General features: G+C 45.0%; 1 protein-coding gene across 2 annotated transcripts in view; it reads left to right on the top strand.

Moving 5' to 3' along the window:
- Window positions 1–26,551, top strand: part of BTK (Bruton tyrosine kinase) — a 487,200-nt gene that overhangs the window by 454,549 nt on the left and 6,100 nt on the right. For both annotated transcript variants that reach the window (XM_086964641.1, XM_086964642.1), the window contains exon 18: window positions 8,196–8,353. In XM_086964641.1, the coding sequence (XP_086820767.1) occupies window positions 8,196–8,353 (158 nt within the window). The remainder of the gene's footprint in view (window positions 1–8,195; window positions 8,354–26,551) is intronic.

Raw genomic sequence — 26,551 nt, 5'->3', positions numbered from 1 at the left:
GAGAAATCTCTGGAGGAGGGAATGACTCTGCTTAAAAGATCCCCCAGACATTCACCACACCTATTGTACATAGCACTCAGGGACATAACCCAACCCTACACCCATACAAAGAAGTCCTAAGTAAACAAGTGCAAGGCCCTGGTACTACCCTGCCTGTAGATAGAAGGCTCCACCACCAGAAAATCTGCCAGACTCAGCACCCTCCTCCCATGCAGGAACACTTGAAAACGCACCAGTGCCAGGGTAACCGCCCATTACTCCCACCAGTCTGAAGACCTTCAAGAGACCTGAAGAGAATGAAACCCATGGACCGGCCCAGACTCCAGCCAAGACTCCTCCCACCAGGAGAGGCTGATGTCCACCAACACCACCACAGGATCCAGAATAGATAGGGAGAAAATTCCTTCAAAAGAAGATCTTGCTCTAGCCATCACAACAGATCCCTGCGGGCCGATTATGACATCAGGAGACAGACCTGAAGATCGAGTGCTCCTGGCAACCAAAGAGAAAGAATCCAGATGACCAGCTTGAACAACAAAAATCGACTAAAAGAACCAGAATTCTAGGTGAAGCCAAGTGACTCTGCACCCGTAACCAAACCTTAGCTGTGGCAGTTCCTGAGCCACCAAAGACCAAAACTGAGCCGGCAAGCTGACCAACCTCCTTCTTGATTCAGAAAAGGGGGTGGTGATGAACAGAGTGTCTGAATTAAACAGACCACTCTTACCCAGTGATCCATCACCGTTATTTATCTCACTGCACCATCCCAGCTCAGAACCTGGCTATATGCAAATCAGTCTGTCCCTGGCCCAGTGCATCATGGGAACAGGGCAGACTAAACTACCAAGCCAATTCTTCACCAGAAAAGAGACAAGCTACCGGGGACCGGTTTCTGGCATTTCAGCCTTCTTCGGCCCGGCTTGCTTGAATCCTGATGGTGCAGTGAGAAAGGGACTCATGTCTGAGTATACCCTGCCACACCTATAGTGGCCAAAAACGATTCAGAAAAGGGGGTGGTGATGAACAGAGTGTCTGAATTAAACAGACCACTCTTACCCAGTCAAAAGATCAGGGCTTGATCATCCCAGTATAAGAATTGGCTTGGTAGTTTGGTCTGCCCTGTTCCCATGATGCACTGGGCCAGGGTCAGACTAATTTGCATATAGCCAAGTTCTGAGCTGGGATGGTGCAGTGAGCTAAAAAAACGGTGATGGATCAAGGCCTGATCTTTGGACTGGGTAAGAGTGGTCTGCTTAATTCCGACACTCTGTTCATCACCACCCCCTTTTCTGAATCAACCTCCTTCTTGACCAAGTCAATTAAACTCTGTTTAAGATGTACCTTACCCCACTTGCTTTAATTGTTGAGTCATTTGGTGCTAAGATTGTGTAATATGCAGATGACACACAGATTCTCCTCTCCTTTATGGAGGGAGACGTTCTGACCTTTGTCTCTATTAAATCTTGCCTTACAGCAGTTTGTGCCTGGCTACATCTGAATCAGCTGGTGTGCAACACTGACAAAACTGAAATTCTCTTTTTTGACACCTCTGCGCCCTCCAGCTGGCCAGCTTCTAGGCCAAATGGTTTAATTTCCCTTGTGTCCCATACAGACACAGCAAGGAATCTGGGAGTTAGGTTTGACAGGTGCCTATGTTTCCTACCCCAGATTAGTGCGGTGACTGGTATGTGCTTTGGCATATTAAGAGCACTGAAAAAAAAAAAATCAGATTCTTCTCTGCTTTACTGCCAGGAAAACAGTTATCCAGGCTTTCATAACATCTCGCCTCAATTATACTAATGCTTTATATCTCGTCCTGCCAGAATATTTCATCCATAGATTCCTATTGGTGCAAAAAGCAGCAGCGCACCTCTTACTGATTTTACCTAGGAGAGCGAGGATCTCGAGTCATCTTTCCTCTCTGCATCGGCTCCCAGTGAGGAAGAGAATTCTGTTTAAAGACTTGGTAATGATGTGGTTTTGTACTCTCCACAATATTGGTCCTGGATACCTGGCTTCCCTTATTCTTTTCTACAATCCAGCGAGGAGCCTACGGTTCTCTCATTTGGCTCTGGCCAGCGTGCCAAGAGTGAGACTCAAGGATCGGAGGCTGCTCATTTTCCTTGTTGGGGCCTTCTGCATGGAACTCCCTCCCGATACATCTGAGAAGAGAAACGTTAGAACCTACGTTTTGGAAGGGATTAAAAACTTGGTTATTCACCATGTAATCTGGCTTGCTCTTGGATTAGCATCAGGCCATCTGTGCGCTTTATAAAACTGTTTCATCATCATCACCATCAGACTCCTGCAAGTCAGAAACTGTGCTTCGAAGAATACCATGTCCTGGGATGGCATCAAAGAAAACTGCGCCCATATTTTTCCAAATAGCTGTGCCTCTGTGGGACTTGCAACACTAATGCCACATGAACCACCAATTGGGAGCACAGGAGACTGCACCTAAATAAGACAGTCATCATTTTAGGCAGGGGCATTGATAATTCAGTTCCTTTTCCAGACCATAACATTAGTCCTAGTTTATTATGAAAGTTGAAAATGGTGAATGTTGGCCCTGGCCCTTTTTGGCAGGTTCACCCCACAACTTTTTGCTTTTGCCGAGCCTGTTTCAGTAACCTGGTGTTGGTGATTTTAGGTCTCTGCGTACTTTTTCACTGTGGTCCAGTGTAAAGTGTGTGCGCTCTCTGTGTGTGTGGTGAGAGTGACCTGCCCTCCCATAGGAATATATGGGGAATATGTGTGACCATGGTAGTTCCTGATGTGTGGGGAGTGCAGGGGCGAGTTTGGTATGTGCGAAATCGTGAGATTGAATGCTGCGCAATGATGTATGCGGCATGATTGTGTCTAGTGTGGAAGTGCCACTTCTAGAAGTTGGCATGTTAGTGTAATTTGTGTCTGGGGTGTGATTAGCTGGAGCTGGCTGGTGAGCCTGGCTCCAGGAGTCAGGATGGGCCTACCCCAGTGGTGAATGGAGAGATTAGCATGCTGATGTGAGGGAGGGGTACACCTGGGACCTGAATAGGGCTGGGCTTTCCCCACACAATGCTGGCTCCACCCCCTGTGGTGTGTCTGATGTCCCTTGCCTGGTCAGTGAAAGGAGTTCCCCATAACCAGTTGTAGCTGGTTCTCACATTGCCTGCACCCTGCTAGACAAAGGATTTTGTGTATAAAAAGAGGCTGTGACCCCTTGTAAAATGTTCTTGTTTCTGACTGGAATCTACCAGTGGCGTGCTGCTGCTTGGGCCCAGGGGAAGGCTTGCCTCCCTGGGCCCTGCACAGCCCCTGGATGCCTTGAACTGCTGGAGGAATTCCTGTGGGCCCTCTGCTTTGCCTGGGGGACTGGAAGAATTTATTTTGCCACTAACGCCTGGGAGCGCTTTATTTGGCCGCTAGCGCTTGAGATCGCTTTATTTTTACACTAGCGCCTGGGAGCGCTTTATTTTGCCTAAGCGCTTGGTAGCGCTTCTTGTTACCCTCGCAGGAGCCCACCCTGCAGGGTTGGCTCATATTAGTATATTTTCGAGGGTGCCCACCCCTCGTCTGCCAGGGGAAAATCACAGCCGCGGCCGAGTTCCCCAAGAGAAGGCAGTCGCCGCTATCCACCGAAGTCCGCGCTGGGATTGGCCCAGCCGGCCAAGCCTCCCGCCGCGTCATCGGGGGAGGAGCCGGAGAACCAGGAAGCGGACGGGAGGCCACCCCGTGCTCCTGCCCGGAGAAGAAGGAAACGCTGTCCCCCTGTGAGGCTCCCCCGAGGAGGGAGCCCCACCACCACCAACCGGAGAAGCCCAGCAGAGAGGAGCCGACGCCGCAAGGAGCCGCCGCCTCCCCCGACAGCCGGTGAGTGCGGGCGTCCCCGGGGCCGCTCCTCCGCTCGGGCAGCAGAAGAGCCCACGAGGCTCTGGGGGCCAAAGTGTGATTGCGAGCCCTCCGAGAAGGGCTCCGAGGTCATTTCTTAGTTATGGAATATGCTACGAGCCCCGAGAGTCTCAACCCGTCTACTTTGATTTACGAGCCGGAGAGGCTAGTGGGGGCATATTTGTTGATGAGCCTTGAGAGGCTCCCAAGTGCCCCAGTTGTTCTCGAGTCCCCCGAGGGGGACTCCAAAGTAGAAGGGGGCATTGTTCTTTGTGTGTGAGCGGCTCCAGGAGGCAGCGGGCCACTCCGATTTGCCCCCCAGTTGTTTCTAGAGCCAGTACACTCCGGGCCAGATTGTTTTAATTATGGAGCCAGTGTGCTCCTGGGGCCCCATTGTTTCCCTGAGAGGTGCCAGAGAGGGCACCGCGCTTTGTCCCGAGCGGCCCCAGATGGCAGAGGGCCGCTCCCAATTTTTGGCGCAGATGTGACTTTGAGCACCTGTGTCCTGTCCCCAGTGTTTGAGGGGACCTGTTCATTCTCAGAGCCAGAGGGCTCCAACAGTGGTTGCAGTGGTTTCTAGGGTCAGTGAGGGCCCTGTCGCAGTTTTGCTGATTCCCAGCTGCCCAGCAATTAGTGGGCAGCTGCACCGTTTAGGCGCCAAGGGAGACAAAGTCCTTGGGAGGGACAGAGATGGCACAGAGGTGCCAGGCCTTCTACAGCTGTGCAGCACTTAGTGCCAGCTGCAACGTTTAGGCCCTGTTACTGTTCCCTGCTGCCCAGCAATTAGAGGGCAGCTGCAACGTTTAGGTTTGCGCCGGTGGCGCATCCCTGACTTGCGCTGCATGGCAGCGCGCCCTGACATTCTGGACACAGGGCATTTGAGCCCCTTCTTGAGATGGCCAGTTGGCCAGGGGGCTGTTAGGTGGATAGGGCGCAAGGCACTAATGTGATTTTTGCACAATGTGATTACCTAATATGTTTGTGATGATAATTGCCTAAAGGTGATTTATGCGCTAATCTGATTTAAATGTGATATGTGCTTTAAATGTGGTGCTAGGAAATGTAATTCATTTAGTATGTTTTACGCACCCTGTATTGATACCTCTAGAGATGGTTTTTCCTGTGGAGGTTTGTGTTAGTGAGATTGTGTTTCACTATGATTTACGGCCCTAAATGTGATTTATTCTTTGGAGGCAGAGTCTAATGTGTTTAGACTAGTGAGAGATTGCCTACTGTAGTTATACTGTTCAGGCCTAAATGTGATTGCTGCGTAATGTGCCTTGCCTTTATGCTTGTGTTATACTTCTAAAGGTGCTCATGCTTAGAAGTTTGCTTTGCCTAGTATTTATACTAGAGAGGTTATGTATCCATGCTTGATCTAGGCCTATGGTTATTAGTATTGCGTAGTGTGTACCTACCTGTTACCAGTGGTTACTGGTTGTGATCTATAATTGTTATTTGCTGTGACAGGTATTCTAAGTGTTAGTGCTACAAAGTGCTGATTCTGACAGTGGCCCACGTGGCCCTGTCCTGGTGTAAATAATCCCTTGTGAATATTGCCCATGCCAGTTGGCACGATGTATATTGTGTGATACTATCTGATGTGTTTTGACAATACAAAAGTTATTTTTATATAACCTTGTGTGGAGTTCCTTTTGTGGTTTGCCTAGGATGTTGTTGCTGTTGTGTGCGTGCGCAAATGCTTTACACATTGCCTCAGGGATAAGCCTGTCTGCTCATGCCAAGCTACCAAGGGGGTGAGCAGGGGTTATCTTGCCGTGTGACTCCCTTGCCCTGACTAGAATGGTGGTTTCTGCCTGGCTTTGGCGTAAGCCTTAGCCAACCAGAAATCCCAGTTCCTACAGTGAATACTTGATTCCAAACAGGGCAGTGACTGTGGTCTTTGTAGTGAATGGGAAGAGTAGGTTTTAATTACAAATTGAGTACCAAGTGTTTCTACTAGGTATTCATTGTTAAGCAAGTTGACAAACATGCAACGCCAGCGCTGACTTACATCTTCACACCTTGCCCAGGGCTTTGCTCCTGCCCTAAATGAATGCCCACCACGTTTAGATATTCATGGCAGCTTGGCAGAGACCTTTGTGCCATAGAAGTTGTTGCAGCATAAATTTTTGTTCTGCAGAACGAACCTCCCAAAGTTGGGGTTTCCCTTTGAATAATAAAAACAAATATCCCCGATGTGCAAGAAAAAATGCCTCAGCAACATTTTTCTCTTTTCCTGCCTGGTGCTTTGCTATGGTTGGGCAGGAATGTAGAAAATTAATTTAATTAAGAACAATATTAACTAACATAAATTTGGTTCAGTTAGCATAACCAGGGCACACTAGGCCACATTATTTAAAGCCTATTTTTAAATGTTGTGCAAGAACATTGTTTTATTACTGTGATAATATTAATGAGGTAGGTCGCAAATTACGAACCACTGTGATTCATTACTGAAATAAAGATGGTGGCCTGTTGGGCTCAGCAGACCACCATATCTGTGACTACAAAGCAATTATTTTTAGGTCAAGCCTTGGCAGCGCATGAGCTGTCTGGAAGACCTGCTGTAATCCGAATCGGAAGGGTAATCCTACCTACTGGTTGCCATGGTTAAATCCTCCATTGCTCTTAGTTCCTGGCTCCTAGTTGGTTCCTGCAGCACATACCTCAGTTCCATTTAGGGCAGAGGAGCACCGGCAAAGCACAGTTTCCCTCCCTACGTTTTCAGGGCTTGTACGTTATTTGGCAGAACTCTTGTTTTTTCTGCTGCTCTTTCGGATACTACAAGGCCAGCTCCTGTCTTCGGTGCCCCCTTGCCCTCCCACGGCACACTACGCTTTATATTTAACTGTTGCGGCCGTGCAGTGCCCCACCCAACCACGACCTCCAGTGCACACCACTCTTTATACATATTCACCCAGAATTTCAACCTGCTTCTTAAATAAGTCAGAGAATTAAAAGCTGGCTAACGCAACAACACAACTTCCAACCTCATGCATTATTTGACTTAAATGTAGGTTATCACTTTAGTGTTTCCATTAGAGCTCTGTCACGTTACCTGAAAGTATGGCGGCACTCTATGCTATAGTGGGGATGGGTCTTTGGCTTACTGGGCAAAGGAAGTACAGATGCTGTCTATTAACAAGCGTTTGCAAGGCAATAGGTCTTGCATTTGCGAGCGTTTGAGTTATTAGCCTTTTAAATACCAATGCTTTTTATTTACGTATTTTGAATACCTAGAAGCGGTGTGTAAACACACACTTTGTACTCACAGTCGTTGCTCATGAGAAGCAAGGCTGGCAGTAACTACGCCTCTTTTACTGCCAGCTTTGCTTTTCGTACGCAAGGACTATGAGTACAAAGTGTGTGTTTACGAGATGCTTGTCCCTTTTCAAAACACATAAATAACAGGTATTGTAATTTACAATGCCAATAGCTCAAACACTCGAAAATGAGATACCTATTGCATTGCAAATGCTTGTTTTTTAAGCAGCCTGTTTCACTTGAAGGAAAAGATGATTTTTTTTGTTGATTTTTTTTTTAAACAAACAATTTTACAAACTCCATTGGATCACTGCTTACTTCTTATAATATATATTTTATTTTAATATTCACAAATGGGAAAGGTTCCCTTAGGGATCACTGCCTGTTTTTGCGAATGATTTACCACCTCCTTTCAGGTGTTGGGAAAATATTAATATTTTAGGACTGGTTTTTGGTTGCAAAACATTTATACACACCATAAGGAATTGGTAGTTGGAAGGGAAGCCCTAAACATGCCCCTTACAAATACCAATTTGGTATGGTATTCTAAACCCATTTAACAATTCCATAAAGCTTTTCTGAATCATGAAATGCGTTTAGTACGTTTGAAAATGGATTTTAGTGTTCACAAACCCATATTTGGCGGGTTTATGAATGCTAATACCCTTTGTACATCTGGCCCTTAACTCGCTCATTCCTTGTGCCTGTGCGTTTTTTGTTTTTAAACAAAACTTGATCAGAGGTGGACTGATTAGGGTCAATTGGCTTGAATATGAGAATGAAGAAGAGTCAAGCTTTCATTTTACAGTTACTGAAAATGTAGGCGAGTTCTCTGATTTCCATAATATACTGAGTAAAGTATATGAGATTCTTATACTTAGGGTGAGTATATTTTTCAGCATACTCATATTTTCTTCAAAAAAACTGGAGGGAAGGATAATAAAAATTTGGTCTGTAAAACATGCTTGAATAAGAAACCACCTTGTTCCTTGACCTACACCCTACTATGCTTTTTCTTGTAGAAAAATCTAATTTGGCTATCAATATGTTTTTTGCAGGAGTCCTAATGTGGGAGATTTTCTCTTTGGGGAAGATGCCATATGAGCGATTTAATAACTGTGAGGTAACTGACCACATCACGAAAGGCCTACGCCTTTATCGGCCTCAGATGGCTACAGAGAGGATCTATGCCATTATGTACAGTTGTTGGCATGAAGTAAGTAACTGAATCCTCTCTGAACGGATTCTCATATCTGTTTATACTTGTGTCCAGCATGGTTATCCTTAGGAGAATTAGACATCCACATAAGCTTCTGTGCAGATAAACATTTTATACTGGATTGTCAGTGTTTCTTTTGTAGTTTCAGCCACAAATAGCCTCCCTCTCCTGCAAACTCATCAAGATGCTGTCACTGGGTTCATGTATTGCTATTACATCTACTTTCCCAGAAGCTGTTACTGATCTCATCACAGTAGGGTTTTCCCATCCCATTCACCATCCCATTGTTAGGCAGTGGATGGCTGCAATAGGGCCATGTCTGCTCCCGGATGAGGTTACTTAATTTCCTCTCCCCTTGCAAAACTATATTTGCTTTGGGATTCCTTCCAATCTGTACGTGGACCACACTCAGGACTCCGTATGACCACAAAATCATTATAGATAGTTCTGCCTCATTGCAGGCTTTTCTTCTTGATGCCTTCTACATTCCTAAATTCCTAGACTAGAAGAAGAAATAGCACACTCAAGTCTATGAGTAGCTGACGTCTTACCATTCTACCTAGAAACTTTGTTTTTTCTCTGCCTCTTTGAATATTCACTGTGGCACTCGGGTCATGAAATAACCAAAGGTGTCCAGCACCACTCAATGATACTCCTTTTCTACCCCATTCATACATGGCAGAGCTTTCCTGTGGCTTTGTTCGGGACCACCCACACCATCATGTGAAAGGTTTAAGCAAGCTTGTCAATCAAGTTTCCTGTATCTCAGTTGACACAGTCAGAGACTAATTGAGTGCCTTCTGAGTTGAAACAGATGGAGGTTCATGAGCCATGGAATCTGCTGCAGATGCATGTCACAGCGGTAGGGAGGACGGTGGCAGTGTCTCCCCGACCCGCTGACGCTTCAGGCTGTGAGCAATTGATTGATGTAGCACATGATTTTAAAATTGAAATTGGTGACTGAATTTTAATAGCGCTGGATTTTAATAACGCATGTAGCTAATTGCTGTGTCTAATAGCGCTACAATCTGTGGCTACGCGCTTCAGAGCAAACTTACTTACTGTAAACCCAGCCTGGGCTCAATCACCCGTCCTGCCCGCTCCGGTCCGACTCGGCAACCAGTGCTGTTGAGCGGAGGGCGGGTCAGGCAGAGCCAGGTCACTTCCGCCCACATCGAGCGGTCAGCGCTCTAGCTGCTGCACGCAGAGGGGTATTTAGCCCCCTCGTCACTGAAAGCGCGCAGCGGGCGCGCGCAGCGGGCGCGCGCAGCGAAGCGCCTGAGACGCGCCAGAGAGAAGCCCGTCTGCGCCCGTCCGCGACCGGACGGGACCAGGGGCCATGGCAGTAGCTTCTGAGGATTTGAAGGTATCTAGGCTGATCTACTCTCCACAGGCTTTAATGTGTTTACGCTCCAACTTGCTAACAAACAACTGTAAGCAACAACTCCACTGTTTTCCTGAAGGGCCATTTTCGTGTAGGTTCTGTCATATTCAATTCCAGACAAAAAAAGACACATCCCTCCAACAATGCACTGTCAATATCCCCACTGTTTTAGTTCAGGGAGGAAAGAACTTACTGTGCAATATTAGATCTTTAGCAAAACACTATATTGAGGTCTGGGACCTCATCTCTACACATAAAGCCGATTTGTGCTTTTTAACGGAGACATGGCTCAAACCCCACTCCACTCCAGCTATCACCCCTGGTATACCGGAGGGCTATAAGATTATTAGAATGGACAGACCCAAAAAAGTTGGTGGGGGAATAGCAATTGTATTCAAAGATAGCATTTCGGTTTCGGTTATTGATCAATGTTGTAACCCGGCCTTTGAAATGTTGATCTTTAGGATCGGTTCGTTTGCTAAACACAGTAGATAAGGAGCTTTGGTTTATCGCCCCCCAGGCCCCATAAAAAATACTTCCAAACAGTTAGTGGAAGCACTAGCACCTCATGTATGCCCAGATAAAGATTTTTTGCTGCTTGGGGATTTTAACATTCATAGCGAGGAAGAAAATAATAATGAGGTACAATCCTTCCTGACCGACATATCTTTAATAGGACTAAAACAATGTAACAGTGGACCCACACATCAAGCAGGGCACACCTTAGATATGATAATATCCAATTTCCCTGGTATCGAATGCTATGCTCCTAAACAATACCATTGGACAGACCACTTCGTGCTTGAGTTCTCTATGCCTGAGAAGGGCACATGTTCCATTCCCCCTGTTCAAATTCCTTCCAGACGAAGGCAATGGCATAAAATTACCAACGTTAATTTTGAACAGAAATATCTCCCCCCTCTCATTCTGCCTACAGATGACATAAATACCGCTCTTTCAAATTGGGAATTAGCCGTTAATACTGCGGTACAACAAATTGCCCCACTAAAAACCTTTAAGAGGAGCCTTGCAAGGAAACAAGAGGTCTGGTATTCGGAAGAACTGCGTAGCCTTAAACGCAGGGCTATAAAGACAGAAAAGGTTTGGAGAAAATCCTACTTGGAAGAAGACAAAACCAACTATCAAAAGGCCCTTAACATCTATCACAAAGCCATACGATCTGCACGTAAGAACCATGTTACCGCACAGTTAGAGGCAGGTGGCAACGATTCGAAAGTACTGTACCAGATTGTCAATACTTTTCTAAAACCTATAGCATGTGAAAGTGCAGACATGGCATCACAACACCTTTGTGATAGCATCTCGAGTTTTTTCACTGAAAAAATCGATGCCATTTATGAAAAGATAGAGACACTTATCCCTGCCACGAGCAGCCAGGATAATCATACTTTGGTGCAAACAGTACCCACTAATTCCTACTCCTTCAATGATTTCCCTGAAATATCTTTACCAGAGGTTCAGAAGCTGCTCACTGACATCAAAAGTGGGAGCCCGGCTGATTCACTTCCAGCCAGGCTCATGGGTCCTTTAGGGAGAACACTGGGTCCTGACATTCAGAGACTGGTGAATCTCTCACTTACAACAGGAAATGTCCCACAGCAATGGAAAAAAGCCCTAGTCAGACCTATTAGGAAGAATACTTCCTCCCCTTGGACCAACATGTCTAATCTCAGGCCAATTTCCCTGTTACCATTTCTAGGGAAAATCATCGAAAAGCACACCAATAAACATCTATCTAACTACCTTGAACAATCAGGCAGCCTTGATCCATCACAGTCAGGTTTTAGGCCAAAATATAGCACCGAAACGGCCCTGCTGTCGATAACGGACGATCTGCGGATGTAGCAGGACAATGTTTATTCCGTTGTCCTGGTACTGCTGGATTTATCGGCAGCGTTCGATACAATCTCACACAACATCCTGATCGAACGACTGTCTGTGAGTGGAATCGGCGGTAAGGCACTGGACTGGATTAAAAGCTTCCTCTCCAACCGCACCCAATGCGTCACCATGGGTGAGTTTAGGTCGGAAGAGGATAAAATCACCAAGGGGGTCCCGCAGGGATCCTGTTTGAGCCCGACCCTGTTCAATACCTATGTGGCTCCATTGGCAGAAATAACCAGAGCCTTTGGCCTTTGCCCAGTGTCTTACGCTGATGATACGCAGCTGCTCTTCCCCTTTAAACAACTAACACCGGAGATTATACAATCTTTCTCCGATGGGATGAAGGCAGTAGCGCGGTGGATGTCTTCCAACTTTCTTCAATGTAATGTTGGGAAGACCGAGGTGATGCTTTTCGGTGAAGCCAGGGTCCAATAGTCCCCCTATTGGTGGCCACTTGACTTAGTCCCAGTACCTGAACCTAAATCAATAATCAAGAACCTGGGGGTTCGATTGGAACCGGAGTTGACCATGAAACAACATGTCAACACCACTGTGGGATCTTGTTTCCACATGATAGGTCTCCTCCGTAGGATATTTCCTTTCCTCCCTGACTCCCATAGGAGAACTTTAGTCCAGGCTCTAGTTATCAGCCGTCTTGATTATTGTAATGGTCTCCTGGCAGGTGCAAATGAAGAGGTACTAGATTTTCTGCAGGTAGTGCAGAATACAGCAGCCAGGCTGGTGCTCAATGCACCTCCCAGATCTCCATTTTAACCTCTACTACACAAACTTCACTGGTTGCCTATACGTCAACGAGTGAAGTTCAAGACCTGCTGTATCATTCATAAAGGTCTTCATGAATTAGGACCAGAATACTTGGCTAGAAAATTTGTTCCATACGTTCCAACCCGCACCCTTAGGTCCAGCGAACAACTGTTATTGAGCGTACCTAAGATAAGCAAAACTCGGCTAGGCGGTAGGGCCTTGTCTGTGGTGGGTCCTAATTTCTGGAACGCGCTCCCACTCTCACTGAGACAATGTTCCAACCATCTCCGTTTCAGAAAGAACCTGAAAACTTTTCTATTTAGTTTATTCTAGCTAAGCATCTTATCTTGGGATTAAGATCAATTGTCTGAAGTAAGTTTTAACATCATTGCTACCCTCCATAGTTCCTCTGGCCGGTTGTCACAAGCGCGGAGATACTCCTACGGGAGTCTATTCCTAGCGCTATATAAACCTGCAAATAAATAAATAAAGGTGGAGGCTAACCCTACTAAGATGGCTGACGGTGGGGTGGGAATTTTGTGTGTTCTTATCTCACAGTACTTAAAATTTTGAGCATCTTTGATATTGAACACAGAAGGACTGTTGACCCTCCCATTCCCCAGTTGGTTTGAGCTGCACTAACGGAAATCTAGTATGGATGCTGGTTCGTGGACAAACTCCAGTGCTCTATTGTTTTGTGTTCCATGAAGGTCTCCTTCAATCCAGCATGAATCAAGGCGACAGAACCATTGCCTTCAGTTCTGGGTTCAGTATCTCAGTTACTACGTAGTATTGCAATACATTTATGGTTGCATGTGTGAATTTGTTGTGCTTCTCCTTTGTTCTATCCCCATGCGGCAATGTGAACATTTTGTCTTTCAATCTTGTGGAACTGGTTGATGACTCTGCGGGGAATGAGATTTTGATACCGTTTTTGATCACTTAGATATTAATCTCATTCATCAATTTGGATCGGTTGTTTTCTGTCATTGAGTAAAAGACAAACCCTGCATAGGTTAAATAAACCCCATAAACTGACGCAACTCTGAAGAACCACTTACGACTAATGAAGTTATAAGAATTTAATATAAAATCAGAATTAAGTGCATATACAATCCTCTCAGGATAAAAGTCAACAAGTATACAATCAATATCAATTTCAGAATTTACAGATTAAAGCATAGACATAATGTGGTTCCGTTGCGTCATCTACAAAAAGAGAATAAACAAGTTAATTCTGTCCCTACTCTGTACTAGGTGACATTCCTACTTCGCAAGTTCCTTACCTAAAAAAGGTGTCAGCAGTTTGACTTCCAAAGAAGTTCAAACTCTCTTAACCCCTAATGGTAACTTATGTCGAGAAACAGTACTCTCTCTGCCTACCCATCAGCTCTCTAAGGGTCCTCGGCCTACTGCTCTCTCGCTCTGCGCTCTGATCTTCTGTTATGCGCTCTGAGCTCTTCGCTTCAGGCCATCTGCGCATTGATCTTCTATTCTGCGCTCTGAGCTCTTCGCTTTGTCTTCAGGCCATCTGCCCTGAGCTAACTTCTCCCCGGGGTGCTGTCCCTAAATACACAATCACAGTATGGGTGGAATGCCCCTTTGACGCCCACCACGTACTTTCCCCATGATGTCATTCTTTGCTCTTTCCATGGCTTCATCTCTTCACGTCGTCCGTTAAGTTGACCCTTCTTCTTAGACGCCATCTTCGTCTTCTTGCTGGTGACTTCATTTGACATTCCAATTGACACTTTCGGAGCAAAGTCTATCACCTCAACAGACCTTTATTCTTTACGACTATATTCTTAACCTCATTTGGTCCTGTGAACAGTTATTTCTAAACAAGACCCAAATTCCAAACGTCTCTTATCTCACTTAGGCCATAAACTTCGTCCAACATTGTCACCTTAAATCTAGCAAGACCTTTGACTCTTGTCTCGCACATTCAGATCAAAGCTATCCACGACTCCTGTGAGCCCACTAAATTATATACAGCGGACTACACTCCTGCGAACTCTTGGTCAGTTAGGTTAAAATCACACATGACCTAAACTTTTCTTAACATTCCTACAAAAAGCCTTCTTCTACACAGTATAACCTTTAACATACATTTATATATAATCGAATTTAGCAAAGCCTTTGATTATACGTGAATACATTTTACATAGAATACAACATTTATATTCTCGTGCTTACATAGTTTTATATATGCTCTGCACATTTCTTCGCTTTACGTTTCGTCTTTCTCCTTTTAATGATTACACACAGATATTCAGTTTAGCATGTTCTAACGTTCTCAAGCATTTCTATACATTTCTATATTAGACCACTATGTATATACGGTCTTCTAATTCTAATACTCTTTATAGAGTAGATACAGATACATTTCCTATTACATTGGTTACATCGGCTAACTTTACGCTACAAGTGCTCCTTCATGTTACAACTTCTATGTTTATGCGATATGCTTGTGAATATGGTTCGGATATACTTTTTATTCAAATTGCGCTCTCTCAGTTCCCCCCTTTGATGACCTCTAGGAGTCATCACTAAATGCAATTTGAATAACACTTTACACAGAACTAGTTACAATATTCCCTCTTTTTATCGTTTCGAGAGCTCTTAAACTTTTGTACTGTTGATCTTGCAAAGCAGCTAATCTCCTTTCTTGCTCTCTCATGGACCTTTGTAACCGGTTCGACCTATACCATTTATACAGTTTCACTAAACCTAACAATGTGATTATGCAAATCAATAATATCAATACAGGTTTTAATATATACCACACAATGCTTTTACCAAGGTTGGCAAACCAACTTCCAACCTTTCCTACTCCATGACCTACTTTCTCCCAAACATTTACTTTTGTTAAATCTTCGATTTCTTTATGTATCTGTGTAATGTTCTGTATGACTTTCTCAAGTGGTTTTGAATTATCTGGAATGTAAGTACAACATTCTTGGACCTTCAAAGCCTTGCAAACTCCGCCCTCTTTTGCTAGCAGTACATCTAAAGCAAGTCGGTTCTGAAGAACCATTGCTCTAATCGACTGCATCTCTCCTTCTACTAGCATTAATGACCTTGCAATACTTGCAGATAATCTATCTACAACTGTAGCTAGTCTCCTGATCTTAACATCGTTAAGTATTAAACCTAACATAGGAAACATTGCTCCAAATATGTCTCCAACTACTTCAGCATCTCCTACTTCCCTTTTCGTTCTTGTCGAAGCCTTTCCTTCTATGATCGCTAAATCCTTTGCATGATATATTTTGGGGAAGACAATTGCCAAGTAACACGAACCATACCAATTGTCAGGTAGTTTTACATAGGCATTTCTTCCACATACAAAATATACATTAGGAATCGCTTGCATCCCTTTCATAAAATCCTTCGTATAGTACTCTAACCTAAAAGCATGTTCGCAATTTACTTCACCTACAAATACACTCTCATAATACGTCTTGCTTCGAGTTAAACATAACTTTCCTTTCTGCGTTCTATCCAAAGCTATTGGACCATTGCTACCTTTCTTCTTGTGTGCTTTTTCTTCTTCGGTCCAATCTGTTTTCCACTGTCCTGACATTTTCAGAATCTTCTGCCTTCTGTATCTGTCGTCTACTTGTCCTATGAACTTTTTCTCTACCTCTGACACTTTGCAAGTCAGATTATTTCTGCGTGCATATGAAGTATCTAATGTATCCCAAGGAAGAAAGAACTTTGTCAGTCTGTCTTCCTTTTTGTAATAGTCCCACTTATTCATTTGTTTATAATTCGGAACTTCAGGCAGTACCGAATCATAATTTGAAAAGTAGTACTCAAATCCTTCTCTACCATAAAATATACTGAGCAGTAAACTACATGTTATCCCATAAGTCAGTGGGAGATGGTGATATCTGATGCCTTCGTCTACGGAAGCCGGCAATTGCATACATACATAGCATTCCTTGGCCTCCATGGCATCGATATACTCGTATAACAGCTTGGCATATGCATTTGACCTAAAATTTCCCTGTGACTCGTCTACGTGTAACCTACGAGCTTCATCTGCCAGTAACGTCTTTTCACAGATAACATTGCTCTCCTCATTCTTCCCAACAAGAGTAGGTTTCAAAGTCGTTACAGGCTTTACATCTGTTGTCTCCTTTTCACTTGCATGTCCTACCATGTATGACGTGGTAACTACTGTAATAATAAGAAAGATTACTACCACTATTAGTGTACCTATTATGCATTTTGCTTTTCGGTTTGGGTTGCCGTTCTCCATGTCATCAAACAGCGTAGCTCCTTCTTTTGCGAAGAAAAAAGTTTTCCCTGCAAGTCTTTGGTTTGCTTTATTTGCTTTCTCAGTCTGTAAAAGTACTCTTTATCAACAAAGTCTCTTTTCCCAACAATGCCTTTTTATCTTCAGCAACAGACAACCCTAACCCTTCTCCGTCCTCTAAATGTAATCCCTAATTTTATTCTTCTTTCCACTCGGCGCTAGGTTATCTTCTTCTTTATAGCTTAAATACAAAAGTCTTTATGCATCTACAATTATTCTCGTACCTGCAGCTTTAACAACAAGTTCCAATAGTTCCAAACGAATGACTTTTTCTTCTTGTTCTGGTATTTGATGACCAAAAGTTGGAAACTGTAATCGATTTAGCACTAGATCTTTGATCCGACTTAGGTATGGGGGTATGGGAAGTGTGAAAGTCAGTAACCCCTCAGTCTCGAGTCCAGGCGTCAACATCCATATCTCCACTGCCACAAATGGATCGAGATCGATTACCTTCACTTCTTTCACTCTCCCAGATTTCTGTCCCCAAGACATCTGCTAGATAAGTCCACTCAGGGGTGGCGTACCTTCGGCAGGGCACACGTACCCTTCTTGATCTTCTTGGACTCTCAGATCCTGAATCTGTAGTGTCTTCTTCTTGATCCGACTCTTCAGAAATCGGGACAAGGGTTTTCTCTTGATTTGATTTCGAGCTTGGCCTTCTCCTTCTCTCCGGCCAACTAGCTTCGTCACTCCTTGTCCTCCCGCTCCTTGTTCTTGGACTTGTCTCTTGGTCTCTCACAGCTTGTTCGTTATCTGACTCGAACTCCCATGTACTCTCTTCTTCTGAGACGACTTCGGTCCCACTGGTATCCTGACCATCGTCAACCTGTTCCGATACAGGCTCAGCCTCTTCGATCACCTCTACAGCTTGGCTTTCCCCCTCTGTGGCTTCTCCACTTTCTGCTGGATTCACATCCGAGAGAGGAGCTGTTTCTTCCAGAGGTGTTGGCACTCTTCGGGTGTGTGAGGCGTGTATCCAGTTGGGCAAGCCTCCACACTTTACTGCAGTGTTCGTAACTAGTATGACTTGAAACGGTCCTCTCCAGCGCACATCTAGACAGTTCTTCCTGACGTGCTTCTTCACCAGGACCCAGTCCCCTGGACACAGGTCATGGCACAAGTCTTGTGCTGATGGAACCTCTGCAGCCTGGACCCGGAGGGACACAGAATGAATGGCATCAGATAGTCCCTTACAGTAGTCCAAGATCAAATCGTCTGTGATGTTCAACAACGCTGCAGTCGGAACCGATGGCAATCTCATAGCTCTTCCCATTAGCACCTCGTGTGGAGAGAGACCTGTTCTTCTATCTGGTGTGCTTCGTATGCTCATAAGAACCAATGGAAGTGCATCAGGCCAACTCAGGGATGTCGATGAACAAACTTTGGCAAGCCTGGATTTTATCGTACTGTTGATTTGCTCTACGATCCCTGAAGCTTCTGGTCGATAACTGCAATGGAGCTTCTGGTCGATGCTTAAAGCTGAACATAGCATCTTCACTACTTCGCTATTGAAATGAGTTCCTCTGTCCGATTCCAAAGAGGATGGCACCCCAAACCTCGGTATCAACTCTCTAAGCAACAATTTCGCTACTGTAAGTGTATCGCACCTACGAGTCGGGTAAGCTTCAACCCATCTAGAAAATATACAGACAATCACTAAAACGTATCTGAGTCTATTGCATTGAGGCATTTCGATGAAATCAAGCTGCATTCTATTGAAAGGCCCCCCAGACCTTCCAATGTGACTCAGTGTGACTGGTGTTCTCTTTCCTACGTTTAGTTGCTGACAGATCGCACAACGCTGACATACTGCTTCTGCCGCTACTCTAAACTTCGGATTAAACCACGTTTGTCTGAATACTCTCACCATAGCATCTCTACCTATGTGTGCTGATCCATGCAATTTCCTTGCCATTGGACTAACAAGTTCATTTGGTAAAACTGCTCTCCCATCTGCAGAGATCCAAAAGTTCATTTCACTTTTTGTACATCCAGCTGTCTCCCAGCCCTTTTTCTCATCATCTGGTGCATTTTCCTGTACACATTTCAACTCATCCCATGTATCTACAGTATCTAACAACATTGTCAATTCAGTTCTCTCCTGTATTCCTCCCACTTCTACATTGGTGTGAGAATAACCTTGTTCTGCACAGTAACGTGCTACCTCATCAGCATAACGGTTGCCTTGCGACACAAAGTCTACATTCTTCGTGTGCGCAGCACATTTGACAACTGCTATGGCTGACGGACCTTGCAATGCCTCTAACAATAATCTCACGAATTCTCCATTCCTAATAGGAGAACCCGAGGAGGTCATGTAACCTCTTTGAGACCATAACTGCCCATAGTCGTGAACTACCCCGAAACCATACTGGCTATCGGTGTATATGGTGACTCGAATTTTGTTACCTGCTAAACAGGCACGCGTCAAAGCAATAATTTCAGCTACCTGAGCGGAATGTACTCCTTCCAGGCAGGCGGCTTCCACAACTCTGGTAATTGTACAAACTGCATATGCTGCTCTCAGCTGACCAATATCGTCTCTTACGCATGAACCATCAACAAAGAATATTTCATCGGGGTCAGTCAATGGCTCATCTACGATATCTGGTCTCGGTTTGGTGCATAGTTCAGTCACATCTAGGCAGTCATGATCTATACAGATCTCATCATCAATCTCATTTGGAAGTGGCATCAAAGTTGCAGGATTCAAGACGGAGCATCTTTTTAGGGTCACATTCTCGGCAGCCAATATGACTTGCTCGTAGCGTGTGAGCCTACTATTCGTCAGATGCTGAGTCTTAGTCCTGGTCATTAACAATTCCACAGAATGCGGTACGTACACCACTAACTGATGTCCCATAACCACACTTTCACTCCTTTCAATGCTGACACCCGTTACAGCTACGGATTTGAGACATCCGGGCAACGCTGCGGCTACTGGGTCTAATGTAGCCGAAAAATAAGCAACTGGCCTACGCGCATCTCCGTGTATCTGGGCCAAAACTGCTAAAGCGCAACCCTCTCTTTCGCAGCAGTAAAGCAAAAATGGTTTTGTGTAATCAGGCATTCCTAAGGCCGGGGCACGACACAAGTCCTCCCTCAGCTGCAAAAATGCCATCAAACAATCTTTGTCCCATGGTACCGGATCACTTACTCCTTTGTGCGTCAGTTGTAGTAACGGTTTTGCCTTCAGTGAAAAGTTAGCTATCCACTGTCGACAGTAACCGACCATGCCTAAAAACATCCTGACTTCTCTTTGTGTTTTAGGCGCGTTCATTTTCATGATCGCCTCTATTCTGTCTGGAGACACCTTCCGTTTTCCCTTTTCAATCCTATGGCCCAAGTATTGCACTTCAGTGAGACAATACTGCAATTTACTTGGAGACACCTTGTGTCCATTCTCGGCCAAGTGATTTAACAAGGTGATGGTGTCTACCTTGCAAGCTTCCTCAGTTTCTGACGCAACTAGGAGGTCGTCTATGTACTGGACTAGAACCGAGTTCTTGGGCAGTACTAGACTTTCAAGATTTTTCTTCAGCAGCTGGTTAAAAATCGATGGGCTTTCTGTATACCCCTGAGGGATACGACACCATGTTAAAACGCGATCTTCCAGCTTAAAAGCGAACAAATACTGGCTCTCCTCATGTAAAGGAATCGAAAAGAAAGCCTGGCATAAATCTATCACGGTGAACCATTCAGCTTGGAACGGTATCTGAAACAATATCACTGATGGATTCGGTACCACTGGACAACATGAAACAACGATATTATTAATCTTTCGAAGATCTTGCACTATTCTGTATTTTCCACTAGGCTTCTGCAAACCCATAATCGGGGAGTTACATGGACTTCCCACGATCTCCTTCAGTATTCCCTGTTTAATCATGGATTCGATCACAGGCTTTATTCCTGCAATTGTCTCCGGTGTCAACTTATATTGTGGTATTCTTGGATACTCAGCATTGGGTCTTACCATGATCTTTACTGGTTCTACCCCTTTAATCAATCCTATTTCTTCTCCAGTAAAATCCCACACCTCAGCTGACACTTTCTCCCTCAAATCCTGTGGAAGCTCCTCCACTGTTAGGGTAGGATATAGTTCCACGCATTCCTGCGAGTTTACAACCTTAAAATCGGCATCCTCATCGTTGGTCTGCACTTCTACTCCTTCAGGTGTGCAATGTATCGTGCAATTTAGTTTACACAACAGATCTCTTCCTAACAGACACACAGGGCTAGAATCACAGATTACAAACTGATGTTCGTCACTGTAATTCCCTATCTTCACTGACACTGGTTCTGTTAGAGGATTCGTCATTCTCCTGTTTGCAACTCCTACCACCTGAATCGTTTCTCCCGACATTGGCAAACCTGGGACTACCGCCGCTCTCAAAGTGGATCGAGTGGCACCCGTGTCTACCAAAAAGGTCGTAGGACATCCAGCCACCTCAGCCTCTACGTATGGTCCTCTCTGGTCTACCTCCAGGGCTGCTCCTAGAGTACAGTCTTCTTCCCTATTCACTCGTTGCCCTGTAAGAGGATCAACGTAGTAGCATTCTTCTCCTCCTACGAACAGTGGCATTTGTCTATAGGTTTTTCCTCCATTTGTAATGCGAGGCGGTTGAGGGAACGGCGCTCGAGGAGTCTGATTCCCCCCTTTGATAAACTTTCCTTTCGGGACTGCTGTTCCCTTTACCATGCTGGTTTGAACCTCATCCTCCTCCTGTTCTAATTCCCCCGTCTCGACATTATAAGGACACTCGCGTCTCCAATGTCCCACCTCGTTACACTGATGGCACCTCGTTGTCTTTTTCAGTGTTGCGATATCTACCCTTGGTCTCGGTCTTTCTTCCTCATCTCTGCTCTGATTATTCTGTTTCTTTCCTGGAGTTCCTGTTCCCTGTTGCCGCTGTCCACCCTTTCCAGCTGATTGCATCTGCACCAACATCAGCTTTTCCTTAAGTTTCTTTGCCTTTGAATCTATTTCATCGCTACAGTACCTCGCATACCTCAGAATCTCATCTAAAGGTTTGTTTTGCCAACAGATCAAATGCTGTTGTATCATTAAGCTTATGTCTGGCCTCAATCCTAGGACAAACTTCGACACAAACTGTCCTATGTCTTTGGGGTCCATTACATCCAACCCACTGTACTGTTTGAATGCTTTCAGCAATCTCTCATAGAACTCGTGAACGGTCTCTTTAGGTTCCTGAGTTGTTCGATCTATCTTAACCCAGTCTATGTCTTGCACCGGTACTTTCTCTTTTAACCATGCAATTACCCTCTCGTACTTTTCCATTACTCTCTCTGATGGACCGTTTGTCTGGGCATCCCTCGGGGGTTCACAAGCGGGCCATTCAATACTAAGTTTGCATGCCGTCCATAAATCTCCGGGTACTACGATATCAAACAGAGTGTTCAAATCGATCCACAGCACCTTAGAGATCTTCACAAACCTCTCTACCTGCTTATACCACTCAACGGGGTTCTCTCTGAGTTTTGGAAAGGAATTGGTAAATGCCGCTAAATCCCCCCTACTCCAGGGTACATGCACATAGCTTCCGTTCGTGATTTCTCGCAAAGGGAAAGCTTCCATTCGCATTAGCTCTCCATCTTGGGACCTCGCAAGTGTACTCCTTCTGACGGATCCCCTCTTAGACCATCTTTCCTCTCATTTATCCAAATCCCTCCATACTCTGATACTCAGGATCAGTTCCTTTATGTGTACTTTCAGCCCAATCGTCCTGCGATCATCCAGATCTTGATCCGTGCAATTTAGCCTATGGTTACCCTGTAACGCTTTAGTTCGTGACATGTCTATCATATACCTGTCCGCCAACTCAGATAATTTTTCATGAACTGACCTCGCTTTTCGAGTAACATCCTTAGACATAAACAGTATTTCATCATGATCATACAGCTCTATCCTTTCCATTGGCAATGTGCCGTCTATTATTTCATCCAAGTCTGATTTTAAACTCATTACATCGAGCCGTTTTGCCTTTATCTCAGCTTTCAATACCTCTGTCCTAGGTGGTTCGCTTACATCCCCCTCACCCCCACTACGAGCCCTACGTCTCGGTGCAGGTGAGTTATGAGGCGTCCTTCTTGTTTCTCTTTGTTCCCACCTCTCTAGATCCCAAGCTCTCCCATCCTCCCTTGGGGTATGGTGGAACATTGATCTATTCCCCATTACTACATTCTGTCTTTTCGGCTCGGTCTCTCTAGATGCGAGATAGGATCTTCCGTTCTGTTCTACATCACTGCAACTTCCTTGCTGTCTGGTGTCACTTAATAAATGGAAAGGTCCTTCACGGTTCTCCATATTCCCGCGATCCCGTCCGTGATCACTGGATGTATGGCGAGACCTTTCGCGACTCTCTGTATTCTCGTGACTCCAATGTCGCACGTTTTCTCTCGGAGCATGGTGAGTGCACCTGAAGCTATCTCGGTACTCCTGCGTCTTTCGTTCTCCCTCACTAAGGATGACGCGAGGCACTCCCCCACACCCTGTACTCTTGTCTTCACACATTTGCCTACTGCTACTAGTGGTATGGTAAGTATCTCCCTTGCTTCCTTGACTCCCTCCCTCCCACTCAGGGCTGCTTTCGCCAGCTCCGCAGTGAGAGAGGATCCTGTTATCCTGATCACTCCATTCTGCTCCTGTTTCTAATCTTTTATTCTGAGTCTCTTCGGCAGCATCCCATTCTCTCAAATATTCCCTTAATTCCTTATAGGATTTCGGTTTCGGTCCCCTCAAATCCATCTGTCCTCTTTGACCCCCCTGTTCTATCCAGGGACCCGTTTCGGAATCTAGTGGGGTACTCCGACTCATTGGTCCTAGCAACTGCCTCTGGGAATTGATCGTATGATTCCTTCCCTCTATCTCTGCCCTTTCTCTGTCCCATCGTGCCTGTTCCTCCTGCTGGACCCCCTCTGGGTTGTAGATTGATACTATAGGGCCTATGGTAACAGGTACTTGTAAGGCGTCGGGCATTTGATACGACCTTGCATGCTGTGTTTCTGGCACCTTCTGGACCACGAATCTTCCCACTACCCTCTGTTCGGAACTAGATTGAGGTACTTCCTCACGTTTCTTGGGATCCCACTCTGCTACTGGGAGCGGTTGATATTCCCCCCATCTAGCTCCGTCCCCTTGCTGTAATGCAGGACTTTCGGCTTCTCTGTTGTACGGAGGTGGTCTATCTAATAATAGACTATCTATCAGATCTTCCTCCGACTCGCTATCCTCTTCTTCTTCTAGGGGTTTCTTTTCTCCCGTAACCTCAAGCATTGGGTACAATTTGTCTGCTTCTATCTTTTGCACCCTCCACTTTTTAGCTTCACCGTCCCATTTAGCATCCTGCACTGCTTTTACCGATCGCCTCACTCTTTCCTGGCGTCTCTTTAAGCTCTTAACCATGCACTAAGTGCTTCGAATTGTGTTGGCCTCGGTAGAGGTCTTGTCGCAAGCATTACCGCTTTCAGTTGGTTCAATACTTCTAACTTAAACGTTCCGTATCTCGGAAACGTTAATTCCTTATTCCCTTCCGTTAGCTTATTCCACTCGGAGATCCATAATATCGAGTGTAAGCCTACGTTCACTGCCATATGATAAGCTGGTGTGCCTTCTGGTGGAGCTTCTTCTCCGGCATACAAGTTTCTTCTATCTCTCTTAAAGATCGCCCTTAAACGTTTAAAACACTTCATTTTCGATAATCTACGATTTTCCTCTTACTCTTCCTTGTTTACGTCCCGATGACAAACCAACCAATCCCTGTGCGACTCTCGCTGATCCGCCTATCCCAGCGCGGTTCTACACTGACCGACCAATCTCAGCGCGGCTCTACGCTGACGTCACTCGTCCCCTCTGCAGCAGTTCCCCTTCTTTCTCAACTCGTCTCACGATCTCGCATGCGTTTTCATTCATACGCTGAAAAATGACTACTTCCGTCCAAGCGATCACTTTTCTCTGACTGTACGGCCACAGTCTAACTGTAATTGTCACCTCAACTGACGAAACGTCTTTCCTCTCACGGTCAGACGATCGCCTTAACTGATAGGTTACTTACACACAGTAAACGTACGACCAGCGTCCGTTACTCATACACTCACTCTTACGCTCCCCCTATCATCGGTCTGTCGGGCGATCAATGGTACCTCATGACCCCCTTTACAATGGTGAACAATTATTCTGGGTGTTCGATACACCCCAACCACTTAAGCTCTCCTTGAACTTAAGATTTTATCCGGTTGCGCGCGCTCACAACCTTCCCTCAATCACACTACAGGCATTCAACTCCGCTTGACATTACAACACAGGTACAACACAAAACACCGCAATCTGGCAACGCATGACCCTTATACTCACTCTCGACCGATTCTGCTGCTTTTCTCTCGCACCGTCAGCACCGTCTTCGACAGGGATTCTTCTTCTGGTCGTCGATGACTAGGGACCTTGGGGTAATCTAGACCTGACCTAGGTTGTCTTCCTCAAGAAGAAAACCATCTTTCTCTGCTACCAACTGCGGGGAATGAGATTTTGATACCGTTTTTGATCACTTAGATATTAATCTCATTCATCAATTTGGATCGGTTGTTTTCTGTCATTGAGTAAAAGACAAACCCCGCATAGGTTAAATAAACCCCATAAACTGACGCAACTCTGAAGAACCACTTACGACTAATGAAGTTATAAGAATTTAATATAAAATCAGAATTAAGTGCATATACAATCCTCTCAGGATAAAAGTCAACAAGTATACAATCAATATCAATTTCAGAATTTACAGATTAAAGCATAGACATAATGTGGTTCCGTTGCGTCATCTACAAAAAGAGAATAAACAAGTTAATTCTGTCCCTACTCTGTACTAGGTGACATTCCTACTTCGCAAGTTCCTTACCTAAAAAAGGTGTCAGCAGTTTGACTTCCAAAGAAGTTCAAACTCTCTTAACCCCTAATGGTAACTTATGTCGAGAAACAGTACTCTCTCTGCCTACCCATCAGCTCTCTAAGGGTCCTCGGCCTACTGCTCTCTCGCTCTGCGCTCTGATCTTCTGTTCTGCGCTCTGAGCTCTTCGCTTCAGGCCATCTGCGCATTGATCTTCTATTCTGCGCTCTGAGCTCTTCGCTTTGTCTTCAGGCCATCTGCCCTGAGCTAACTTCTCCCCGGGGTGCTGTCCCTAAATACACAATCACAGTATGGGTGGAACGCCCCTTTGACGCCCACCACGTACTTTCCCCATGATGTCATTCTTTGCTCTTTCCATGGCTTCATCTCTTCACGTCGTCCGTTAAGTTGACCCTTCTTCTTAGACGCCATCTTCGTCTTCTTGCTGGTGACTTCATTTGACATTCCAATTGACACTTTCGGAGCAAAGTCTATCACCTCAACAGACCTTTATTCTTTACAACTATATTCTTAACCTCATTTGGTCCTGTGAACAGTTATTTCTAAACAACACCCAAATTCCAAACGTCTCTTATCTCACTTAGGCCATAAACTTCGTCCAACATTGTCACCTTAAATCTAGCAAGACCTTTGACTCTTGTATCGCACATTCAGATCAAAGCTATCCACGACTCCTGTGAGCCCACTAAATTATATACAGCGGACTACACTCCTGCAAACTCTTGGTCAGTTAGGTTAAAATCACACATGACCTAAACTTTTCTTAACATTCCTACAAAAAGCCTTCTTCTACACAGTATAACCTTTAACATACATTTATATATAATCGAATTTAGCAAAGCCTTTGATTATACGTGAATACATTTTACATAGAATACAACATTTATATTCTCGTGCTT

This window comes from Lissotriton vulgaris, chromosome 4_1 (genome assembly GCF_964263255.1).
Source record: "Lissotriton vulgaris chromosome 4_1, aLisVul1.2, whole genome shotgun sequence".
NCBI classification, from domain to species: Eukaryota; Metazoa; Chordata; class Amphibia; order Caudata; family Salamandridae; genus Lissotriton; species Lissotriton vulgaris.
The sequence above is the reverse complement of the archived record's forward strand: the minus strand, read 5'-3'. Positions and strand labels throughout refer to the sequence as shown.